Source organism: Micropterus salmoides, unplaced genomic scaffold, assembly GCF_014851395.1.
Source record: "Micropterus salmoides isolate LMB-PRFRI ecotype aquatic unplaced genomic scaffold, ASM1485139v1 Ms_hic_scaffold_5, whole genome shotgun sequence".
NCBI classification, from domain to species: domain Eukaryota; kingdom Metazoa; phylum Chordata; class Actinopteri; order Centrarchiformes; family Centrarchidae; genus Micropterus; species Micropterus salmoides.
Genome location: NW_024044237.1, coordinates 36,576,206 through 36,600,997, shown reverse-complemented (window position 1 = coordinate 36,600,997; position 24,792 = coordinate 36,576,206). Strand labels below are relative to the sequence as shown.

Below are 24,792 nucleotides of genomic sequence, written 5' to 3'. Positions count from 1 at the left end.
CAGTGACATTAGCTTCAGTAACCTAATGTTTATTTCAGTGACGTTAGCTTCAGTGACATTAGCTTCAGTGACATTAGCTTCAGTGATGTTAGTTTCAGTAACCTAATGTTTATTTCAGTTACATTAGCTTCAGTGACGTTAGTTTCAGTAACCTAATGTTTATTTCAGTGACGTTAGCTTCAGTGACATTAGCTTCAGTGACGTAAGTTTCAGTAACCTAATGTTTATTTCAGTTACGTTAGCTTCAGTTACGTTAGCTTCAGTGACATTAGCTTCAGTGACGTTAGTTTCAGTAACCTAATGTTTATTTCAGTTACGTTAGCTTCAGTGACGTTAGCTTCAGTGACGTTAGCTTCAGTGACGTTAGTTTCAGTAACCTAATGTTTATTTCAGTTACGTTAGCTTCAGTAACCTAATGTTTATTTCAGTGACGTTAGCTTCAGTGACATTAGCTTCAGTGACGTTAGTTTCAGTAACCTAATGTTTATTTCAGTGACGTTAGCTTCAGTGACATTAGCTTCAGTGACGTTAGTTTCAGTAACCTAATGTTTATTTTAGTTACGTTAGCTTCAGTGACGTTAGTTTCAGTAACCTAATGTTTATTTCAGTTACGTTAGCTTCAGTGACATTAGCTTCAGTGACATTAGCTTCAGTGACGTTAGTTTCAGTAACCTAATGTTTATTTTAGTGACTTAGCTTCAGTGACATTAGCTTCAGTGACGTTAGTTTCAGTAACCTAATGTTTATTTCAGTGACGTTAGCTTCAGTGACATTAGCTTCAGTGACGTTAGTTTCAGTAACCTAATGTTTATTTCAGTTACGTTAGCTTCAGTGACATTAGCTTCAGTGACGTTAGTTTCAGTAACCTAATGTTTATTTCAGTTATGTTAGCTTCAGTGACGTTAGTTTCAGTAACCTAATGTTTATTTCAGTGACGTTAGCTTCAGTGACATTAGCTTCAGTGACATTAGCTTCAGTGACGTTAGCTTCAGTAACCTAATGTTTATTTCAGTGACGTTAGCTTCAGTGACATTAGCTTCAGTGACGTTAGTTTCAGTAACCTAATGTTTATTTCAGTGACATTAGCTTCAGTGACATTAGCTTCAGTGACGTTAGTTTCAGTAACCTAATGTTTATTTCAGTGACATTAGCTTCAGTGACGTTAGTTTCAGTAACCTAATGTTTATTTCAGTGACGTTAGCTTCAGTGACATTAGCTTCAGTGACGTTAGTTTCAGTAACCTAATGTTTATTTCAGTGACATTAGCTTCAGTGACATTAGCTTCAGTGACGTTAGTTTCAGTAACCTAATGTTTATTTCAGTGACGTTAGCTTCAGTGACATTAGCTTCAGTGACGTTAGTTTCAGTAACCTAATGTTTATTTCAGTGACATTAGCTTCAGTGACGTTAGTTTCAGTAACCTAATGTTTATTTCAGTGACGTTAGCTTCAGTGACATTAGCTTCAGTGACGTTAGTTTCAGTAACCTAATGTTTATTTCAGTGACATTAGCTTCAGTGACGTTAGTTTCAGTAACCTAATGTTTATTTCAGTTACGTTAGCTTCAGTAACCTAATGTTTATTTCAGTGACGTTAGCTTCAGTGACATTAGCTTCAGTGACGTTAGCTTCAGTAACCTAATGTTTATTTCAGTGACATTAGCTTCAGTGACGTTAGTTTCAGTAACCTAATGTTTATTTCAGTTACGTTAGCTTCAGCGACGGTAGCTTCAGTCATTCAAAAAAAACAACAAATGCGTATTTTCAGTGTTATACTTAAACACTTTTACGACAAACTGCGTTTCTCTTGACTTAAATTATCTTTTAAACTGACAAAAATCATGTGTGTAATTCAGGGCACAGTTCAAACAGGATCTAAACATTAGATGCCGTTTACTACTGAATACATTTATTCAGAAATAAGGTCTTATGGCGGTCCACCTGAAGGGGTGGGACTTATGCTCTCTATACTCACTACTTGAGCACCGAATGTGGATTCACCCGCTGCTGAAAATAGTCCCCAACTATGCACTATTTCCTCCTGATTCTTTGTAAAAACTACAGCGAGCAGCTGTTTCTGTTTAAACATTAAACTATATATCTGTGAAGTGTTCTTAGAGATTTACGTCCTCAGGTGCTCAGAGCCACAGACAGGAAGTCAGGAAGTGTTCAGAGACGCACTGACATGTTGTACGTTTGAGTCTGAACATGAGAAAATAACACCAGACTTTTGTGTTTAACCATATAAAACACAAATACTACTACGACCACTACTACTAATATTACTAATGATAATAATATGCAGACAGGTTGGGAGTGTTTGGTGTTTGATCTGTTGCCAGCTGGCACTAAATACTCCACCCACCCACTCGCTCACCTCACCTCTGCTTTGACCTCTAGTCTCTCGCCCGGATACCCCCCCCAACACACACACACAAACACACACTGGGACTGAGCCAACACTCCCGGGCACCGTTGGCACCGAACGGCCGACTGATGGAGACTGAAAGGAGAGAGGAAAAAGAGAGAGAGAGCTGGAATAGAAAGGGAATAAAGGTTGGAAAGAGAAAGAGAGAAGAAGATGAAGACGGAGAGGAAACAAGACGGGGTGAGAGAGGGTCAGCAGAGATAAATAAACCGTAAAAAGAGATGCTGACGGGGAGTGCACGAGGAGCGAGATGAAGGATATTTTCAGCTCTTCCTCCTGTTTGTACTGGCTGTGGTGGGAGCGCTTCATAACGCCACCGCGACGTCCAGAAGCACAAAGACAGACAACTTCAGCCACCAGGGACTGGGAGTGTTATATCGGTGATAGAGAGACATAGACACAGAATGGACAGACTGGAGAGAGAGGGACATCGTGACCACAGTCTGTATTATAGAAGGAGTCATCACCCGTTGGTTTGTGGAATACCTCCATTTTGCCCGTCGCCATCTTGGTTTTTTGGAACCATATGTGGACGAGAGGGTGGAGCTAGCTAGCTTGTTTAGCAAGGTGCATCTGTAATTCACATTAGCTGGGATGCTAATTTTAGCTAGCGACAAACAGGCTAAAAACAAAACGTACGAGCTTTTTCAGCGGCGCTGGTTAAACGTACACAGAGCAGTAGATACGAGTCGCCTCTATCCTGATTGACAGGTCACCAATCAGCTTGTAGCCCCGCCCTAAAGCCTCCCCTGCTTCCTGGTCTCTGTTCCTCTAAATGGGACCATAATTTACTAAATGAACATCATGCTGTGTTGAAGAAGACTTGAAACTAGCGACTGAGACCAGAAACTCATCAGGAAAGTGTTTACTGAGGGAATAAATCAGCTGACAAGTAGAAACATTTTCTCACAGACTTCTATACAATCACACTTCTTTCTGCAGCCGCTGAGAGGACGCAGGTTTAAGGGTTCACTTTTCAGACCTGGAGGTTCCCCGTTGGTCGTGACTTGGTTGTGGGGGTCAAAGGTCACAGTGGAGGTCACACCAGCAGATATCACCTGCTTCCAAGTGAAACAAAATTTAAAAAAAGGATAACCATAACTGTAATAATCATAACAATTATAATGTCGCAAACAAAACAAAAAACAAACAAATGAAACTTTGAAATGATTTGAGAAAACACTTTAATACGGAAGCCCGTTGCAGCTATAGGAGAAGAATAAAATAACAATGAAAAGGTAAATAAAAGGACAAATGTAGAAAATACTCAAGTGAAATCAAACAGATTTTTTAACTGATGATTATTATGATTATGTTGAGATTATAACATAGGAAAACTTTTAGAAACAAGAATTATATTGGACTCAGGATGTCAAAATCTAGATTTTCTTACTTTGTGTTTGCTTTTTTGACTAAATTTAGATTTTGTCGCTCATTAATTCAGTAATTTAGTAAGTGGAAATGGTTTATCTGATCGTTTTGATTTAACTGATCATTTATTTTTAATTTGTCAGTGAAGACACAGAAAGGAACTGTGGAGAAACACTACGAGGCCATAATTTCTGTTTTTATCATTTCCAACTCCTCATCCCTTTATTTTGCTTTTTGTTATTAGCGGGAATGAGTTTCTCTTCTTCCAGACAAAAAGCACCGGACAGGAGTGGAGACTGTTTCCGGTGTTGGGTGACGCCTGTACATGTTGTAGTAACTGGTCCTGTGATTTGTGTGTTTGTGTGGCAGGAGTACAACGGAGAGAAGACCAACAACGGGATCCACTACAGGCTACAGCTCCTCTACAGCAACGGTGAGCCGAGATGACTGAAGGCTGAATATCTGTGTCGGACACACCTCGCCACGTGCAGATGTGGAGCTAAAATGTAGAGTTGCCTGGGGAGTAATTGTTGGGATGTCTTGATGTGGACCGAAGCGTTCGGATCTGGAAACGGTGCTGAGGAATGACGTCGTCCCGCTGATTAGAAAAATCAGATTAGAAAGAAGTCAGAATGAGAAATTAAATGTTTTATCTGTAATATAATTCAGTAGTTTTTCCTAAAACTAAAGCAGGATTAACGTTTCTGTGGTTCTGTTGGGGCAACTTAACGTATCTGATTAGGGTTCAGGAGACGTGAGAGACCAATGCGGCGTGACGTAACGTCTGTTGTTGCTGGTTCTGAGGCAGGACGAGGATGATGCCACATTTCCTGGATTCAAATCGTAATCCAGGCAACAATAATGTTTCCTCCTAATTCTGTTAAATGAAGCAAAGCAGTCGAATGTAAAGACCCTGCTGGCAGTAGAGGTGGCACACTCTTAAAAAAGTGATTGACAGCGTGAAATTAAAAGTAGTCTAAATGGCAGGACTGTAGGTCAGTGAATGTTCAGGTTTGCAGTATTGATTGATGAAGTTGAGGTAATGACTGGTGTTTCCCCACAGGTGAAACTGCCTGTGCTGGTCTGCAGTTGAACTTTCCTGCATGAATTAGAGTTTGTAGAGAAGGATTTTCTATTAAAGGTCACCTCAGCAGACGTGCAGTGAAGTGAACTGTGCACTTTTTAAGACTGTGAGGCTGGAAAAAACTTTTTCATTATCAGCACACACGGAGAGACAGAGCAGCTTTTCAGACATCTGGAATATCTGACAACCGACCAGACCTGAACTCTGTTTTGTCCATCGGGGGGGAAAGCGGAGGGCTATTTTGCTGATTCAAAACACACAGCTCGGCTTTGTGCTGGCATGAGTCCAGACCTGCAGGAGGAGGACGGCGGTAATGCTCTCAGACCCCCGCAGAAACACCAGATAAAGTGGGACATAAAAGAGCGTTTTCTTCCAAAGGGGGATAAATCACTCTAATATGAGTCGGCATCGTCGGATTAGCATCGTACGGAGGTAATTGACCTCATCTGCAACCGGGACGGATAGCCGCCATTTAGGCTGCAGACTGCTCAGCACTCAGCCGCAGAGCGAGGAGTGAATCATGTCAATTAGAAAGCAGAGGAAGCTGCGAGGAAACGGCCCGAAAAACAAGCAGAAAAAAACACCAAACCCACAGCATCCAATACAATTAGAGCTCCTCCGCCGCTAACAGGTGTTCCCTGCAATTTGCTTCCTCCACCCCATGTCGTGTGCGTGTCACATTTACGCCCGGATGCATAGCTAATAAAAGACAAGCAACCCTGATTGATATTTAATTTGTCAGAGAATGAGGATTCCTTGTTATCCTTGAGGAAAAAGGCAGCGGGGGGCGATGGGGTGGGCGGCGGAGCGCTCGGCAGTTAAAGGCGGCCTGGCCTATAAATAATAAACAGCTCTGGAGCCGCGCTAATGTTTGTTTTTGCTGAGGGGGGTTAGCGTAGCCGGGACGGGATGACGAGAGCTACAGAAAACATAAATACACTACCGGGACATAAATAATAACAGAATTCATTTACAGCACATTATTAGGAATCACATCTTTTGTTGGTGGGGGGATTCTTCTTCTTTTTTATGCATACTGAGATTAAATTAGCATAGCAGGCTAATGCATGCATGTATGTGTGTTGGTGTAAATGTGTCATCAGGCTCCGGCTCAGCCTCAGAGAGATAATTATGAAAGCTGTGTGTGTTTGTGTTTCTCCAGGCATCAGGACGGAACAGGATCTCTTTGTTCGGCTGATAGACTCCATGACCAAACAGGTGAGAGGATACAAACACTCTAAAAACCCCACAAAATGATGTTTAGAACGTGCTATGGTCTCTAAACAACACCCACAACAGGACAACGGCAGGACAACGGCGGCTTAACAAAGATACAGCAAAATACCAGAGGTGGATAAAGTAGTCAGATCCTTTACTTAAGTAAATAAAACTACTAATACTTTGCTGTAAAAACACTCAGGTAAAAGTACTGCATTGAAAATGTTACTTAAGTAATATGATGCAAGTAATAAGGAGGAAAATCAGGAAGGAAAACCTCCTTAAAGTATTAAGAGTACAAGTAAAATGTCTCCTGTGACTGTTCCACTATTATATATTCTATAATAGATTATTATTCCTCATGCATTCATATAAAGCAGGATTTTACTGCTGAGGTTGAACTATTTTGCATCAGACTGATGATTCTTTTTCTTTCTGGATCAATCAGCTGATTATTTTCTCCATTAATTGATTGTAACCCTTCTGTAAATAGTGAGAAATGTTGTCCCAATTGCTCAGAGTCCAAAGAGACTCCAGTCAGTCCAAACCTCAAACTGATCAAAAACACGTTAAAATAATTTAAAAAGTAATTTTCTGTTAACCGACTAATAGTTTCAGCTGTACCTGTTTAAGCTGTTGGAGTTTAAATCACTAAACATCTTTTATAAACTTTTCATGTGTAAAAATCTGACTTTGTAAAGTAACTGAAGCTGTCAGATAAATGTGGTGAAGTAAAAAGTCCAACATCTCCCTCTGAGACGGAGCAGGAGGAGAAAATACTCAGGTAAAGTACAAGTACCTCTCCTTTGTACTTAAGTGCAGTACTTGAGTAAATGTACTTAGTTGCTTTCCACCACTGTGAAATACAACGTACCCCTCAAATAAATGTGTCAAAATAAAATACAGCGAACTGGTGCCAGAAGATGTATCAAGATTAAATACATGTGTTCAGTATTTTTAAAATACAGGAAAATACACTTGTGACATTCTGAATTTGTACTAAATGGCAGAACATTCGGATTTTCTGGTGAACAGTAACAGGAGGAAGAACATGAAGGTGAATTCTACTGTATCCAAGCAAAACTGTAAAAACAACAACAGCACTTAAAATAGCCTGTTCAGTCGCCTTGTCTCTGGAGTTAAGCGCCTCCCGTACAGAAGGAATATTATTCCTGCAGATGAGAATAATCTCTCAAACGGAGCTGGAGAGGGAAGGGCTGTGTTCGTAAAGCTGCGGGTTTCCGTACGCGGTCCAGCCAGATACTACGTTTTGACCTGGTCTAGTTTTTTATGTTTTATGAATCATTGAGAAAGTACTTTGAAAATATAAAATTACTTCACTCTAAAGTTTCTGTTTTCAGCCCCGTCAGATACCAGTTACAAAATACTTGGCAGTAACTGAAATACATATTTATCGTTATCATTTTCCTCTTGTCTCCTTTATTTGTTGTACTTAATGGTATGTTTGATAAATGCTTTAGTTTTTGTTTGTTTTGTTTGTTTTCCCGAGAGCGTTATTTGTTGAAAATACTGCTGATGCTCGGTTATATCAGTGTTGTTAGGTACCCACTGACGTTCAACACAGGAACAGTAGTACGTTGTTTGTGCATCCTGCTCCTTGTTAGCTTAGCTTAGCATAAAGACTGGAAGCTCACTGATGAATGCGTTTAACCCCATTTTGTGGTTTAGTTCCAGCGAGACACCACACCTGTCCTCTGACCGACTGACACTCTAGAGAAGCTCACCTGCCACCCAGCGCTCCACTTATAAAACACTCAACCAGTCAGTTTTTCTGGTCTTCTGTAAACCCTCAGAATTTCCCCTCAAACTCTGTCCTCCTTTCACAAACTTTAACTCCCCGCTTCCTGAAGAATCCCCTCCTCCTCCTCCTCTTCGCCCGTCTTACTTTCCTAAACTCGAGCAGCGCTGATGTGTTTTCCTTTCCAGCGGTGCAGCTCGCTCTTTAGCTGACTCCAGATCTTCTCGTTCCTCCCACTTTTCCGGTTTTCACTCAGTCAGAACGCCGTGTGGGGATTTGAACCTGTGAACGATTTCTCTGCCAAGAAAAGCCCCCAAATATTTCCAAATTCCAGTCGATCCTGGCGGCCGACCTCCCGGCTTCATTCCTGAAGTTTGCTCAGCTCCAGATCCTCCTGCTCCTCACACCTAAAGCTTTACTTCAACAATTTGAATCTTAGAACAAAAATCTAAATGTTCTTTGTGGTATTTATTTTTTTATTTTTTACTAATGGATGCTTTTTTATTAAGTTAATAATATCTGAAAACACAGAGCAAAACATTTAAAACAAGAGCCAACAATAATAAACATTAATAAAAAAAGTAATTAAATAATTAGTTTGATCATTTTTATCAAACTAATATGATTTATATATGATTTATTTTTCTTTTAAATTCAGTTGTCAGCTGCTTTGTAATAAGTTTAATAATGATGTAGTGTTCATGCACTCACATAGTATTTATAGTTTTTTAATTTTGTAAAGTCTTCGTAAAGTTGGAGTGAATCTGTGTTTTTCTGTTCTCTTCTTTTCTTGTTTTGTGAATATTTGGAGCCGTGTTTCATTCCTTGGTTGTTAATGACAGAATCAAGTCAAGTATCAAGTCATATATGCACACTTGCACTAATTTCTGACAAGTTTCTGCACTTCTTTAAACGCAGTTTGAGCGTGAAATTAATCTTAATTGATAAAAGAGCAATAGTAAGAATGCGTCATTTCTAACGTCAGTTTATTTAAAGGCATCTGTGTGAATAACAAACATGTTTCTTAATCTATACTAAACTTCCCTGCTGCACTTGGTGCATCTACCATGTTCATACAGCTGGGAACCCAGAGACCAAACTGACTCCTGTGGTGCATTAAGACGACCTAAAAATGCCTCCCGTGAGCACGAAAATAAAAAGCTCTGTAAACTGGATTCAGATGCAGGCCCCCTCTACAAGACAGGAACACAACAGTTAAATAATAATGGATCCTATCTTCTTAGCGATGTTGTACTTTCCTGAAGAGAATTTCAACTTATCAAATTACTAGAACCAGCTAACACACACCTGGGTCTTCTGTGGCCCCTGAGGGTCTGGTGGCTGGTGGAGTCAAAATGGAAGAAATGAACTTGTCGAACCAACAAAAGCATCGACTAATTCAGTCTCTTCTTATTAAATAAAATCTTTCAAACACCAGTTTAACGCTCCACCCGTCCTCCCAGCTACACCTCCCACTTATTTATCCCCCCAAGTCATATCGCACCCCCCCACCCCTGCTGGTTCGGCCCTGTCGGCATGTCACCGATCGATGTACCAAGCGGCTCCTCCACAAAGCGTCAGCCAGGGAAACCGATCAATAGGCCCTAATGTGGCGCAGCGACAGCACACTGGAGACAATAATCCTGACACCCCCCTCCTCCATGACAGCTACACACACGTCTCCACCTTCACCTCCCACTACATGACACCCCGTTGGCCGACAGTCCGACCTGACAGACGGGTCGGCTGGAGTCCCCGCGGATCGATAAACCCCGTCAAGGGCCTGTTGGGGGCCCCGCGTCCGTGGGATTGTCAGAGTTGAATTAATGCAGATTGGACTGCGGAGCGACTTTTATACAGAAAGTTACCTCACACTGAGACTGAGGGCCTCGGGGTGACGTCAGCTGTGACGAGAAGACAGAACTGCGGACGCTGCACATGCAGGTGTATGTATGTGAGCCTAATCTCGACCTTAACCCTGAAACAAAGTCTGGACCCTCAAACAACCCGTTAAAGAAGTGAAGGGAACACAAATGTCCATTTCCAAAAATATAGTCACTATCCAAAAATGTCCTCACGTTCTAAAAATATCTTCACTTTCTAAAAATGTCCTCACTTTCTAAAAATGTCCCCTTGTTATAAAATTTTCGCAGTTTCTAAAAATGTCCTCACTTTCTAAAAATGTCCCCTTGTTATAAAACATTCCTGACTTTCTAAAAATGTCCTCACTTTCTAAAAATGTCCCCTTGTTATAAAACATTCCTCACTTTCTAAAAATGTCCTCACTTTCTAAAAATGTCCCCTTGTTATAAAACATTCCTCACTTTCTAAAAATGTCCTCACTTTCTAAAAATGTCCCCTTGTTATAAAACATTCCTCACTTTCTAAAAATGTCCTCACTTTCTAAAAATGTCCCCTTGTTATAAAACAATCCTCACTTTGTAAAAATGTCCTCACTTTCTAAAAATGTCCCCTTGTTATAAAACATTCCTCACTTTCCAAAAATGTCCTCACTTTCTAAAAATGTCCCCTTGTTATAAAACATTCCTCACTTTCCAAAAATGTCCTCACTTTCTAAAAATGTCCCCAGGTTATAAAACATTCCTCACTTTCCAAAAATGTCCTCACTTTCTAAAAATGTCCTCACTTTCTAAAAATGTCCGCAATTTCTAAAAATGTCCCCTTGTTATAAAACATTCCTCACTTTCCAAAAATGTCCTCACTTTCTAAAAATGTCCCCTTGTTATAAAACATTCCTCACTTTCCAAAAATGTCCTCACTTTCTAAAAAATGTCCCCTTGTTATAAAACATTCCTCACTTTCTAAAAATGTCCTCACTTTCTAAAAATGTCCTCACTTTCTAAAAATGTCCTCACTTTCTAAAAATGTCCCCTTGTTATAAAACATTCCTCACTTTCCAAAAATGTCCTCACTTTCTAAAAATGTCCTCACTTTCTAAAAATGTCCCCTTGTTATAAAACATTCCTCACTTTCCAAAAATGTCCTCACTTTCTAAAAATGTCCCCTTGTTATAAAACATTCCTCACTTTCCAAAAATGTCCTCACTTTCTAAAAATGTCCCCTTGTTATAAAACAATCCTCATTTTCTAAAAATGTCCTCACTTTCTAAAATTATCCTCACTTTCTAAAAATGTCCCCTTGTTATAAAACATTCCTCACTTTCTAAAAATTGTCCTCACTTTCTAAAAATTTCGCATTTTCTAAAAATGTCCTCACTTTCTAAAATCACTTTATAGAAGTCTCCTAATTTCTGAAAAATATCTATATCACTATACAAACTGTCCTCACTGTCCAAAAATGCTGCCACTTCTCAAATATATCCTAACTTTTCCAAAATGTCCTCACTTTACCTTACAAAATCCTTACTCTCCAAAATGTCTTCTTTTATAAGGTGTCCTCACAGTGGAGGGCTAAAAGTGCAGCTGGTCCTCACAAAGATAGACATAACGAGGACACGCTCGCAGCAGAATGTGGACGTTAACACACAAACGAGCATGAAAGTGGACATGCAATCACACACTCACGGGACTCTTGCATCAGGAATGATGATGTATAAATATCGACCACCAAATCTACACACAGTATGTGGTGGGGGGGGGGGTCCCTGATGCAATCCACATCCCTCCTGGTCAAACTGGAGCATTTTAATCCAGAGGAACAGAGCCAGGATCAGGATCAATAATGCAGAAGTGGTCGTTATCCTAAAAGTATTGTCCCCCAGGGGTGTGTGTGCAGGGCGGAGGTCTGTTTTGACTATAAAGGTGGATGAGGTAGTGGTAGGTCATCGTAGAGGAGGGGGGAGCACATGCTCTTACTGGAGTTCATTTACAACCACCAGGGTATTACAAAAAGCTCCACACACACACAGAGCGGTCATCCGTCATCTGGACGCTGACATGACAGCTTCTCGGTGGGGGTGAGGAGGGGGGCGCCGCCCGCCATCTGGCAGGGGATTCTGGGAAGGCCTGAGGTGGCTGAGACCACCAAAAGGGGGTGGACTTGTGGGGGGCGGGGTGGGGGGCTGGAGGTGCAGGAAGTGGTTGGAGGCCGTATTTGACTTTGTTTTTGGTGCTGACGTCCAATCACAACTGGTTCACCAGTGCAGTAGGTGGTTCACCAGTAAAGTGAGTGAGGTGGTTCACCAGTGCAGTGAGGTGGTTCACCAGTGCAGTGAGGTGGTTCACCAGTACAGTGAGGTGGTTCATCAGTGCAGTGCAGTGAGGTGGATCACCAGTGCAGTGAGGTGGTTCATCAGTAAAGTGAGTGAGGTGGTTCACCAGGGCAGTGAGGTGGTTCATCAGTAAAGTGAGTGAGGTGGTTCACCAGTACAGTGAGGTGGATCACCAGTGCAGTGAGGTGGTTCATCAGTAAAGTGAGTGAGGTGGTTCACCAGGGCAGTAGGTGGTTCACCAGTGCAGTGAGGTGGTTCACCGGTGCAGTGAGGTGGTTCATCAGTGCAGTGAGTGAGGTGGTTCACCAGTGCTGTAGGTGGTTCATCGGTGCAGTGAGGTGGTTCACCAGTGCAGTGAGGTGGTTCATCAGTAAAGTGAGTGAGGTGGTTCACCAGGGCAGTAGGTGGTTCACCAGTGCAGTGAGGTGGTTCACCGGTGCAGTGAGGTGGTTCATCAGTGCAGTGAGTGAGGTGGTTCACCAGTGCTGTAGGTGGTTCATCGGTGCAGTGAGGTGGTTCATCAGTACAGTGAGTGAGGTGGTTCACCAGTGCAGTGAGGTGGTTCATCAGTAAAGTGAGTGAGGTGGTTCATCAGTGCAGTAGGTGGTTCACCAGTGCAGTGAGGTGGTTCATCAGTGCAGTGAACTGTGTCATCAGTGCAGTGAGGTGGTTCACCAGTACAGTGAGGTGGTTCATCAGTGCAGTGCAGTGAGGTGGTTCACCAGTACAGTGAGGTGGTTCACCAGTGCAGTGAGGTGGTTCATCAGTGCAGTGAGCTGTTTCATTAGTACAGTACAGTGAGGTGGTTCATCAGTGCAGTGAACTGTGTCATCAGTACAGGCAGTGAGGTGGTTCATCAGTACAGTGACTGAGGTGGTTCACCAGTGCAGTGAGGTGGTTCATCAGTAAAGTGAGTGAGGTGGTTCATCAGTGCAGTGAGGTGGTTCATCAGTGCAGTGAACTGTGTCATCAGTGCAGTGAGGTGGTTCACCAGTACAGTGAGGTGGTTCATCAGTGCAGTGCAGTGAGGTGGTTCACCAGTGCAGTAGGTGGTTCACCAGTGCAGTGAGGTGGTTCATCAGTGCAGTGAGGTGGTTCATCAGTGCAGTGAACTGTGTCATCAGTGCAGTGAGGTGGTTCACCAGTACAGTGAGGTGGTTCATCAGTGCAGTGCAGTGAGGTGGTTCACCAGTACAGTGAGGTGGTTCACCAGTGCAGTGAGGTGGTTCATCAGTGCAGTGAGCTGTTTCATTAGTACAGGCAGTGAGGTGGTTCATCAGTGCAGTGAGCTGTTTCATTAGTACAGTACAGTGAGGTGGTTCATCAGTGCAGTGAACTGTGTCATCAGTACAGGCAGTGAGGTGGTTCATCAGTACAGTGACTGAGGTGGTTCACCAGTGCAGTGACTGAGGTGGTTCACCAGTGCAGTGCAGAGTAAACTGGTTTTAAATGTGCGCTAAGCAACACCTGTAGATACCAAGATGTAACAGGACAAAAGTAAATGTCTCCATTTTTTGACTATCTGGGTTCAGGCGGCGCCAACCAAAAATAATTAATCTAATAATTAATTCATTCTCTCAAAATAATGTAACCTCAACCCTCCAACCCTCCAATATTTGAACTAATACAATTCATATTTAATGTTAAATATACATGTTTGTGTGCAACTGCGTCTTTTATGAAAATACCACTAGCAGTTACCACAATTCAGAACTTACAAATACTGGCTTTAAGACGTACAGGACTCTCACTTTTTAGGAAATAGTTTTACTGTTTGTGTGAATCTCTGTGTTTTCAGTAAGTCACCTTTCTCTCTGCGCTTCTGTCCCATCAGGCCATCCTGTACGAAGGTCAGGACAAGAACCCAGAGATGTGTCGCGTCCTCCTCACCCACGAGATCATGTGCAGGTAAGACCCGGGCAGTAATAAACCCATGATAATGATCTCACAGGAGGCTGTTTGGGGATCTGGTGCCTTGCTCCATGGCACTTTGTGCAGGACAAATGATTTGTTGATGGACCTGCAACTTTTTAATTTCTATTCTCAGGTGATCTGAAGCATCATTAAACATATGCATGGGATTTAAACACAGCGCGTTGTAATTATCGACCCACTGTGTGGTGTGTATGTGTGAGTGTGTGTGGTTGGGGGGTTGGTAGGGTACTGGATGTGTGTGGGGAGTGTTAATTATGCTGCAGAGGAAGTGTCTATGTGTATATTAACGGCGTAGTCGTCATGTCAGAGCCGAAAGATAAAAAACAAACACCCTTTGGTGTTGCACGGTGTAATTTTAGTACTACGTTCTGTACATTAAAGTCACATTTAGATGTTCAAGTACAGTTGTACTGTAGCTGAAGACGTAAATGTCAAGGTAATCAATGGCATGTGTTTTGAGTTTTAATTATTTTCTTTTCACACCAGGAAGCACCCAGAACACCTAGTAACCATTCGGAAAACTCTAGCACCCCCTGTCCCAACACCGAGCAACCACTTAACAACTAAAAAGCAGCCTTCTGCCGCCACGTTAACACATCCAGGAACCACTGATAGATGCTCGCCAACGTCTAGCCAATCAGAGCAGGCAGCTACTTTTTTATTACAGAACATTTTGCACTCCCCTCCAGCTCTCTCTGTAGCTCAGACAATCCCTGCTGCCTGCGTGTGCTGATCAGTTATTTCACACAGATTCTTTGCCTTTACAATTATTATCTTTATAATAATAAAGTCCGGTTTCGCGTCACTTTTCACGCGTCACTTTTCACGTGTGTTTTCTGGCCCAAACGTGGTTTGAAGACAGAGGCGTCGTCAGCTCGTGTAGTGTGTGGCCGCTCGTCGCCTTTTAGTAGGCTTTAGTAAAACTTTGGCAAACACGCCCACAAACCATATACCAGTCTGGCATCAAACACGACATAAAGCGCTGCTGCAAAAACGTTCTCACGCTTTTATTTTGTAGGCACAATCACTTAAGAGGAAGTGATTATGTGTGATATTTTGCCGACCACTGCCTTCAACCAACACTCGGGTCCGGCTGTATGAGTGGTAGATGGTATAAGTTACTCTGTGGTAGCTTCCCTACAGAAACCTCTGGATGTATTCGTCCTAGCGATGTTCTAGTTAGTCAAGTGCAAACACAGGTAACAAGGGATTTGGACCCCAGAAGTGCGGGACGGTGGGCAGCAGAGCAGGTACAGTTAGTGATATTTATTTTTGAAAGTTCCATCAAAGGAAGCAGTCCAAGGAATAAACATGAGTAAACAGGAATCCAAGGAACATAAAAATAAAAAGGTTAATCCAAAAAAGGAGACAGATTAATCGAACAACCAGGAGGAGAGACACTCAACAGCATAACCAACGAACCGACAAAACCCAGACTGATAGAGGGAACAGAGGAGGCAGGACGGCTGAACACACACAAACGATTATTGATTAGTCTGCTGATTATTTCCTAAAAATTACATGCTTACTGTAAATAATGTAAAAGGTATGTTTTAACATTTCTTTTATAAGGTAGATATAACGCATCAAACAGGCACTTCTGCTCAATATTAGAATTTTACAATCTTTCAATTCTATTATTTCGCTCTTCTGTAGATATTACTCTGCAAAGCTGCATGTATGAACATTTATATACGAAAGGTTGTGTGTTTGTTGTTTGTGTGTTTGTATCTATAAGAGGAAAAAAAGAGCAGCTGTTGGTTTGTCGTTCATCACACCAATCAACACGTTCCCTGCCCTGCGTGTCTCTGCTGTCGTCTGTGAGTTAATGGTTTTACTGGTTCAGATGAAGGAGTGAAGAAGAAGAAGAAGATGAAGAAGAAGATGAAGAAGGGGGGGGGGGGGTAAAAATAGCACACGCATATAAAAAACACACATCTGAAGCGTTGGCAGTTTTTCTCTTCGTGTAGACGAGAAAACACGTTTAGATTTTACATTAAATTAATTTAGTTCAGCTCTGATGAAAACAACTCCGCACTGAACTGGTTAATGTGTAAAGTCAAAAACTGGTTATAATTATATAATAAATGTGGAAGAACCTGGTTTATCTGTAAACAGGTTTCTGTCGGCAGCTAACTGATGTATTTGTTAAGTAAACAGGTTTACATTTAAACTAGTTTAAACTGGTTTCATTGTGGAGTAAATTTGAATAAATTGGTAAATGTACAGGCAGTAAACTGGTTTACATGTGCAGTACACTGTATGCAAACTGGTCTAAATGTGGAGTAAACTGGGGGATGTGCAGAGTTAACTGGTTTAGGAGTGCTGTTGTATTGGTGTGCGGTAAACTGGTTTACATGTAAACTGGATCAAGTGTGCAATATGGTGGTTTACATATAGATAAATGAGAGTAAACTGGATTATAAACTGCTTTATCTGTTGTGGAAGGTGTATTTGTTGTTGTTGTTGTTTGTTAAACGGGTTTACATACAAACTGGTCTAAATGTGGAGTAAACATATAAACTGGACCAAATGTGCTAAAAGGTGGTTTACTTATAAATAAATTGGAATAAATTGAATCATATGTCAACTGGTTTAAATGTGCAGTAACTGGTTTATCTGTAAACTGGTTTTTTGTCTGCAGTTAACTGGTATTTTTGTAGAGTAAATAGGTCTCCATCTAAACTGGTTTAAATATGAAGTAAACTGGTTTAGTGTAAACGTGGTTACACTTGGATCATATCTGGTTTACTATGGACTGAACTGGTTTGGATGGAAACAGAGTCTTAACTTGTCGTCAGACTGGGTCAGAGTGTTTTACTGGGTTTCCAGTGGAAGAGATGAGCGTTCCCAGTTCCTGCTTCGGGCTGCAGAACAGAAACCGGTGTGAGGTGTTGAACAGTCCTGTCGTTCGACCTCTCATCGTTCACCTGCTCTGTGTTTTCTCTCCTTCTCCTCCTCACGCTGAACGCCAGTATCTCCACACTTCCCTCCTCCTCTGACTTTTTATCGGGGCGTCGAGCTCATTTCCCCCCTGCGAGATGCCTTCGATACGAGCTTCATTTCCATAATGACGGCGGGCTGTCTGCGTCTCGGAGCTTCAGTCATTATGTGATTGAGTGCGATTATTAAGCAGCTTTCCCCCTGATGGATGCTGTGTTTCCATTCGCTAATGAGTGAGGGATCAGAGACCGGCTCACTCTTTCCATCTCTGTCTCTCTGGCCTCAGGGCTCCCAGGTGTCTTTACGGGCGTCCCTGTTGGTTTGTCTACCTGGATCACACTCACCTGGCTGCACCTGTTTCAGTGCCTACAGGTGGAGGACGTCCCTGTTTTCACTTTCTCCATCTTATGTTTAAGCTACAGCTGAAGTTACTGAGGAGATAAATGCGGCTGTTGTCAGGTAGAAACCTTTAGGCAGCTTTGTTTCAGCTCAGAGACACAGTGATCCACTGGTAGGTGGATGCAAGACTATCAGGCATTATAAAAATCACTTGTTCACATAAAGATTGAGCTTTAATAAATGGTTATTTATGTGTAGAATAGGCCTGTCAGTGTTTGTGAGGCAGTTAGGACTCTTATTTTGGTTTTATTTATTCGTTTTGTTTTAAAATCAGTTTCAGCAATCTGTTATGTTTTCCTGCAGATTTTAGTATTCGCAGCAGTTCAGAGCTGTTTTAGAGTTTTCAAATGTCCCTTAACCTTATCAATAACCTCTGCTGACATGCAGTGATCATGTTTTTACAGTAGTATTTGTAGTATGTGCTGTAAAAGAAGTATTGTGTAGTACAGCACAGGGGTGGTAATTAACTCACCTGCCAAGGTGGCTGGAAGATGAAAACATCCGCCGGCTGAAGTAATAAATGGCCTTTTGTGTCACATATAGATTCGTTTCCGTCCTTGTAATTAAGATAATGTCAAACCCAAACTTCAAGAAGAGGCCAGAGTGAAATTTGAAGAAAAATCATATTATTGCTATTAAATGTACTTAAAACAGAACAATAAATTGTTTTATAAACTTACAGGATGCTTATTAATCATTCAACTGAAACCTCCTCGTCAGACTGCTCACTTTCTACAGTCAGCCTCTTCTGGCCTCCTGGTTCTGACAGGGTCCTGGTTCTGACAGGGTCCTGGTCCACAGCATCACCACTTTAGTGGGATCAACATTTATTATACAGCCTATGGATTATTCTCTTTGATCTCTGGGGAGGACAGCAGGACCGTTAGAAGACACTGACAGGACCGCCGACTATCAGCTAAAAGCTGAAAACTCTCCTAGTACAACTTTTGTGATCAGCTCCAAACACTAGCAGCTTTCACGCTGCCTTGTTTCACGGGGGCATTGCACCAATCTTTCAGCTCCCTGCAGTTTTTGAAAGGCATGGAGCAGATTTTATTTGTCTCTGAGCAGGGAAAGTTGGGGACAGACACGAGACAGAAAGACGGAACGATCTGTTTGTGAAAAGCTGCAGCCGACATGCCGCGGCACGCCGCTGCTTCCCGTGGAGCCGGGCCGCCATGTGAAAGCACACACGGTTGTGGGATAAAGCTGCAAACTTTCTTTCGTTCTTTCCGCGCTGATCTCCGTATGAAAGTCACTTGTCCCCGAACGCCCTTACAAATCTACGCCAATCAAACACAAGTAACATGAAAAGAATCTGTGTGTTACACGATTTCAGACCCCTTGGTACATCGGGGACCAGTTTAAGAGCGACACACAACCAACAAGAACGCCGGTCTGCTGCTAATTACCGTCAAATAGAAATTATATGGTGAGATCATGGCGAATGTATTTACCCGTCAATGTGGCGGATAGCCTTCCACCATTTGGCCGCCAAACAGATAATCAGATAATAGTAGAAGTGTAAGAGTTCCTGTGTGTAAACAATGTGAACGCTCTTTCAGCGGCCAGTCTTTGTTCATTTTCTATTTTTTCTGGGTTCTCAACAGTGACTTGAACTATTTAAAGTCCTTCTCTTTGCACACCATCCTCCTCTGACCTCTGACCTCCGACTCCTCTGCAGTGTTTAAATGTTGCTCACCAGCATTGGACAGTAATTAAGTACATTTACTTGAATACAAATTAGAGGTACTTGTACTTTACTTGAGTATTTTCTCCTCCTGCTCCGTCTCAGAGGGAGAAGTTGGACTTTTAACTTCACCACATTTATCTGACAGCTTCAGTTACTTTACAAAGTCAGAGTTTTACACATGAAGAGTTTATAAAAGATGATTAATTATATATTAAACAGCTTAAACAACATTACATTTCATGTAAAACCTTTTCATGGTTCCAGCTTCTCAACCAATTATAATTATTGAATAATTTGAATGTTTGTTAATAATGTTGAGGTTTGTGCTGTTGGTCGGACAGAACAAACATCGGGAAGGCGTCACTTTGGGCAACTGTGACGGCATTTCTAATTTTTATTAATGGAGAAAATAATTATCAGTTCAAAATGAGCTCCAGCTCAACGACTACAGCAGCAACATCCTGCTTTTACATTAATGCCTGAGGAATAATAATCTGGTGACATTTTTCTGCATTGATGTACTTTTACTTTAAGTAAATTATACTCACATACTTTTACTTTGAGAACTTTTACTTGTAACAGAGTATTTGGTGTAGTGTGCTATTAGTACTTTTACTCTGTTGCTCACATAAAAAGACATAATCCAGGCAGTCTTTGTATATAAACCGAGTTTCTCGTCAGGTTCTGCGGTCTAAGCGTCTGGGTGTGTGAGCTGTGACCTCCCCGTCGTATCATTGCGGCACTTTAACCGTTCTTAAACGGGCCTGTGCTGCTTTCCAAAAGTACCAGTCACAAACCAGTGAGCAGGCACGGCGGCGGCAGCAGCCAGGTTGGCACGCCGGCGTTGCCAGCGGGCTCCCGGAGGCTCGCCAGCTCCGGGCCGCTCGCCTCGCGACCGCCTTGCTCCCTCGCTGGCTGCCAGGCTGCAGGCGATGCTGAGAAAAACCCCGCCGCCGCTCTCGCCGAGAGGAAGGCGGCGGTCCAGGCCAGGCGGCGCTGGCAGCGGGCCGGCTGCAGCGAATCACCGGGTCTGGCTGCTGCCGCTGAGGCGTTCCAGGCCTTCGGGTAATTACAACACTTGCCCTTTGAAAGCGAGCCCTGCGCTGCCGGCCCATCCTGCTCAGTGTTATCTGGACGCTGTGATCCGAGCGCCGGCCTCTGACGCCGCGCTGCACGATCCTCAGGGAGCCTTTGAAGGTCTTTTTGTGTGTGTGTGTGTGTGATAGTGGAGCGCCGGCGTGCCCGGACAAACCTTCTCTTTGTGCCTTAAGTAGATTCCACTTATGGCGACGTCTGAAGTGGCTGCTGAGCGGCGAGGAGGAGCAGCCAGCGGTAATGATGCTTGTGTGGCCCGGCCGAGGCTCGCCGGCCAAACTGGCTCCTGTGGCTGAATTATTTTTAGGGCCTGTGTGTGAGTGTGTGTGTGTGTGCGTGTGTGTGTGTGTGTGTGCGGCGACCTGACGGGCCTCTCTGCTGCGGCGATGAGAGACGAAATGAGTGACAGCAACAACAATAACAACACACACACTGTTTGTTTTTGCCTGTTTTTAGCCTCTCACACACACACACACACACACACACACTCCCTCCCAGGTTCGTGTGTGTTGTTCCTCTCAGTCATTAGCCGGCCGCGGTGTTAGCCTGTTTGCGGCCCGGGGGGAAACGTCATTAAGGCGATATTGTGGACGCTCAGCCAAGGTTTGTTTTCGTCTTTGGAAAGGGGCCCCGGGTCCCTGGAGGGGCCCCGGCAGTGCTCCTGGGGTCCAGTTTGTTTATAACACTTCTTTGGCAGTTTGGAGGAGGTTGTCACCACAGCAGCACCAGTGGGTTTCCAATGCTAATTGGTCTCCTGGAACTTTCACTAATGGTTCCAAGTAGCTGGGGGAATAAATTATTGTGGCGCATTCTATGGCAACAGTCGCACATACAGATCCATACAGAGACAGAGAGACAGCGGGGACACAAACACAGCGCTTAGTTTATGATTTTTCTGTACTTAGAGATCAAACGGCGTGATAAATGATTCATAAAGCGTCTCATTTGGCATTCACAGCCTCGATTTGACGCTTGTTTGTCAAATGGCAATTTGATTCAGGACAGCATGGGGCGAGTGCAGGAGCGTAATTGGACGTCACGGGTCATATGCAATATGATTAATTTTTAAGAATTACCGGAAGATATGTTAATGACCCTCACAGCGATAAGAAAGGGAGGAAGAGAAAGATGTGAGTCGGTTGTCAGGAGATTATTATTGGCAGAGAATTAGGTGGAGACGGCGTTGTTGTTATTAATGATGGATGGATGAGATTCAGCGTTAGAAATTACATTTAGCAGAGTTACACTTCAGTCTCGTAAATGTGACTGACTCAAACGCAAATACTACGATTTAGAAAAACTCCTCTGAAATACGTGCAAAGTAAAGGATGAGTTAAGTATCATAAATAAAACTCTGCTTACTGCAGAATGGTTCCTGATTATTTAATGTCTTTTATTTAACCTTAAGTTAAGAACAAATTCTTATTTACACCCGCAGCCTGGCGGGAGGAAGACTTCCTCATGTAGGGAGGGACACACGGGAATAAAGGGAAATAAGATAAGACAGACACAGTCAGGTTAATGAGACATTTTCATGTATCTGTTGGAAGAAGAGCTCATTTGGTTTATATGCTAGCAGCTGATTTTATCTCTAACAATGTGTTTATTCTATGTGAAGTCTTTTTAAACTAACCAGGTGACCTGGGCTCGAGTCAGATTCGAGTCAGGACTTTGATGACTTGATCTGAACAAAAATGAACGACTTGCAGTTGTGTTAAAAGTGTTGAAGCAGCCAATGAATGCACATAACTGAGCAGGATGTTTGAAGATCCGTCAGATTCAGCTGACAAAAGTAAAACAAAAGTACAAACGATGTGTTTCTTTATGTGTTATAAGTATCCGGGTGTAATGATGGACGATACGTTTGCTTTCCTTGTACACATTAGGGGCCAAAGTCTCATTCTGTTCCTGTTTTGACGCACGGTAACTGTGCCAGGTTTCATTCACATATATTGATATTTACTTGTAGCTCAGTGGGTTTAACGGTTATCGCAATAAAATGTTAGTTAATTCAAATTTTCTTCACCAAAGTAAATAAATCCAGAAAGAGTTTTATTATTATTTGGATTAATTGTAATCAGAAAACCGTAAAACTTCAGTTAACAGCCGCCTGCTGTGCGAACACATTCGGACTAATAAACGCAGGTCTCCATTAGACGCCTGCTCTGGTTTTTATAGAAGTTCTAAGCTGCTCAGATCGTTAATACAAATATTAAAGTTTAAACATGTGATCAATGAGTCAGTGTGGACACGCTGCACATCGTTACATCGGTTAGATTCTCCACAATTCAGTCGTTCAGTTCATTTAACGAGCCCCAAAATCTGATTCTTAGAGATTTACCTGCCTGGTACAAGAGATGAAAAGAGAAAAGAAGTGCTGATGTTTCCGTTCCTTGATTATTTCTCTTCCCTTAGTCTGTAACATTACGTTTATTCATTTAGCTGACGCTTTTACCCAAAGCGACTGCTACATATGTCTATATATATATGTATATATATATATATATATATATATATATATATATATATGAGGTCGCACACCTCTGGAGTCTCACCGTGGATTCGAACCCGGGTCTCTCACACCAAAGGCATGTGTCTTATCCGCTGCACCATCACCAGCCCTAAAGGGTCCACCGCTCAAAAGAGCTTTTCATAAAAATGAATCCAAGTTGTGAACCCTGTCGTGTGAAGTCGATCGCTGCTGCCTTCAAAATAAAAGCGCATAAAGCTTAATTTATACTCCTGCGTCAGGGCTACGTGCGCAGCTACGCCGTGCATTTATCCTTGTGCGTCGGTGTCTCCGTCGTTCTGCAATGATGCCGCCAAACGCTAGTTGGCGGTAGCGCAACAGCGTCCACTGTGTTGCCTTCTGCCGGCCGAGCAGGCTAACTTCCGGTTTAGCCCTCTGCTAACGTGATTGGGGGTAAAATTGTAAACGTGCGGCTGGTGAAGCCTTTTCAAATGTTACCGACCGAATGGATCACATTCTGATGGTGAAACAAGTCATTTCGCTCGGGTTGTGACGCTCAAATATGTTGATCCACCGTGTTACAGCCGCTGGATTGGCCGCTAGTAAAATATACTTCAAAGCACGGGGTACTTCCTGTTGGCTCGGAGGCTACCAAGCCGACCAATCACAGTTCTTATGGTCTGCGTCCCCTCGACGTGTAGTTACATTTTTCAGGAGGGGCACGCCAGGCTACGGCGCAGGTACGGGACTACGCACGGGCTACGCCGTCGATTCGACGCAGAAGTATAAATTGCACTAAAGCCGCCTGTCGGAGCTCGATCAAATGAATGACGTCTATTTGATATTATTGGATATAATACTTTTTATACAAGTAATATTCAAACTGTTTCACAGTAGTTTCAGTTTTGTGCGAGAGGAATTAAAGGCCTGACCCAAATACAGGCAGGGTCAATTCACTGATTTTAGTAATTAGTTTTACCGTAATATTGTTTTGTTAGCACTTCTGCAACTTACACATAGACCAACTTCTAAAGAAACTCAGACCAAAGTTTCCGTAACAAGTTGCGTTTCCCATTTGAAGCTGGAAGAAACTTGTTCAAGCCGCCTTTTTATCTGTGATCGATCGTTTCGTTGGGATCTGTAGTTCATGCATGCAGCTGCATCTCTGCTCTGACAGCTACATCCTGCCGGATCGGCCGCCATCGCTGTAGTTTAAAAGAAATGGTGGAACAGCCTTTTCCAGCTGCACTTCAGACAGCCTCACCTGCGTGTTGCTATCCCGAAGGCGATCATGTGATCAGTTACCTCTGTGAACTACTAATCCAGTCCAATCAGTTTCATTTATAGAGCATTTTTTAAACGCCAAGTTTACAAACAAATAAAATGCATAAAAACATAGACGACGCACAAACCTGTGCTTCAGGAACAAATGAGTCCTTTTGGACTTTGTTCCACTTTATTGTAGATAAATACGTTCAGTAGGACAATATTTCCCTCTGAAAAGTCTAAATATGTAAATGTTACAGAAGTACTTTGGGATAGTACTTGAGTAAAAGTACTGAGTTTGTTCCCGGACTGCCTCTGTCCCTCGTGGTGCGTTCACTGAACAGTTTGCAGCAGGACAACGCGCCTCCTCTCCATCTGTCTGATGGATATTAATGTGTTGGATTCAGCCCGCTGCTGTTCAACACGCCGCGCTGACCCGCGACCCCGGCCGCCTCGTTTGGCTCCACCCGTCCCCTGCAGAGTCGAAACAGAAACCCGGCGCCGCCTCCTCCCTCCGGATGCCTCCACACACTCTGGACCAGGAGTCGGCAGCTGGTGGGATGAAACGCTCGCCGGCCAGCTTGCCCTCTGGCTACCTGGCAGTTTGGCGAGCAGCCGTCCGGTTGGCTGGCTGGTTTTCAGGGGCGACGACACACTGGGGTCAGGATTGGAAGGGGGGTCCGCAGCAGTGCCTCCATCACTGGGCGCCGTCCAACTGTTAGTGACATTGGCGTGGACCCTGCTCAGCTGGACAGGGAGAGTTTCAAAATAAAAGCTCCTTTTTTACAGATACAGAAGTTTTATTTTGCAAGTCAAGGCACCTTTATTTCTACAGCACACACCTTTCTAAACATAGCAGACGGTGTAATGGGAAGATCTTAATGTAATTATTAATACTGCTATGTAGAGTCAGGCCTTAAAGGTGACACATAAGAAGCCTT

General features: G+C 42.9%; 1 protein-coding gene across 3 annotated transcripts in view; it reads left to right on the top strand.

The window, feature by feature from the left end:
- LOC119888958 (transcription factor COE3-like) overlaps positions 1-24,792 on the top strand; it is a 195,996-nt gene that overhangs the window by 21,537 nt on the left and 149,667 nt on the right. For all 3 annotated transcript variants that reach the window (XM_038699771.1, XM_038699770.1, XM_038699772.1), the window contains exons 3-5: positions 4,167-4,230; positions 6,044-6,099; positions 13,885-13,958. In XM_038699771.1, the coding sequence (XP_038555699.1) occupies positions 4,167-4,230; positions 6,044-6,099; positions 13,885-13,958 (194 nt within the window). The remainder of the gene's footprint in view (positions 1-4,166; positions 4,231-6,043; positions 6,100-13,884; positions 13,959-24,792) is intronic.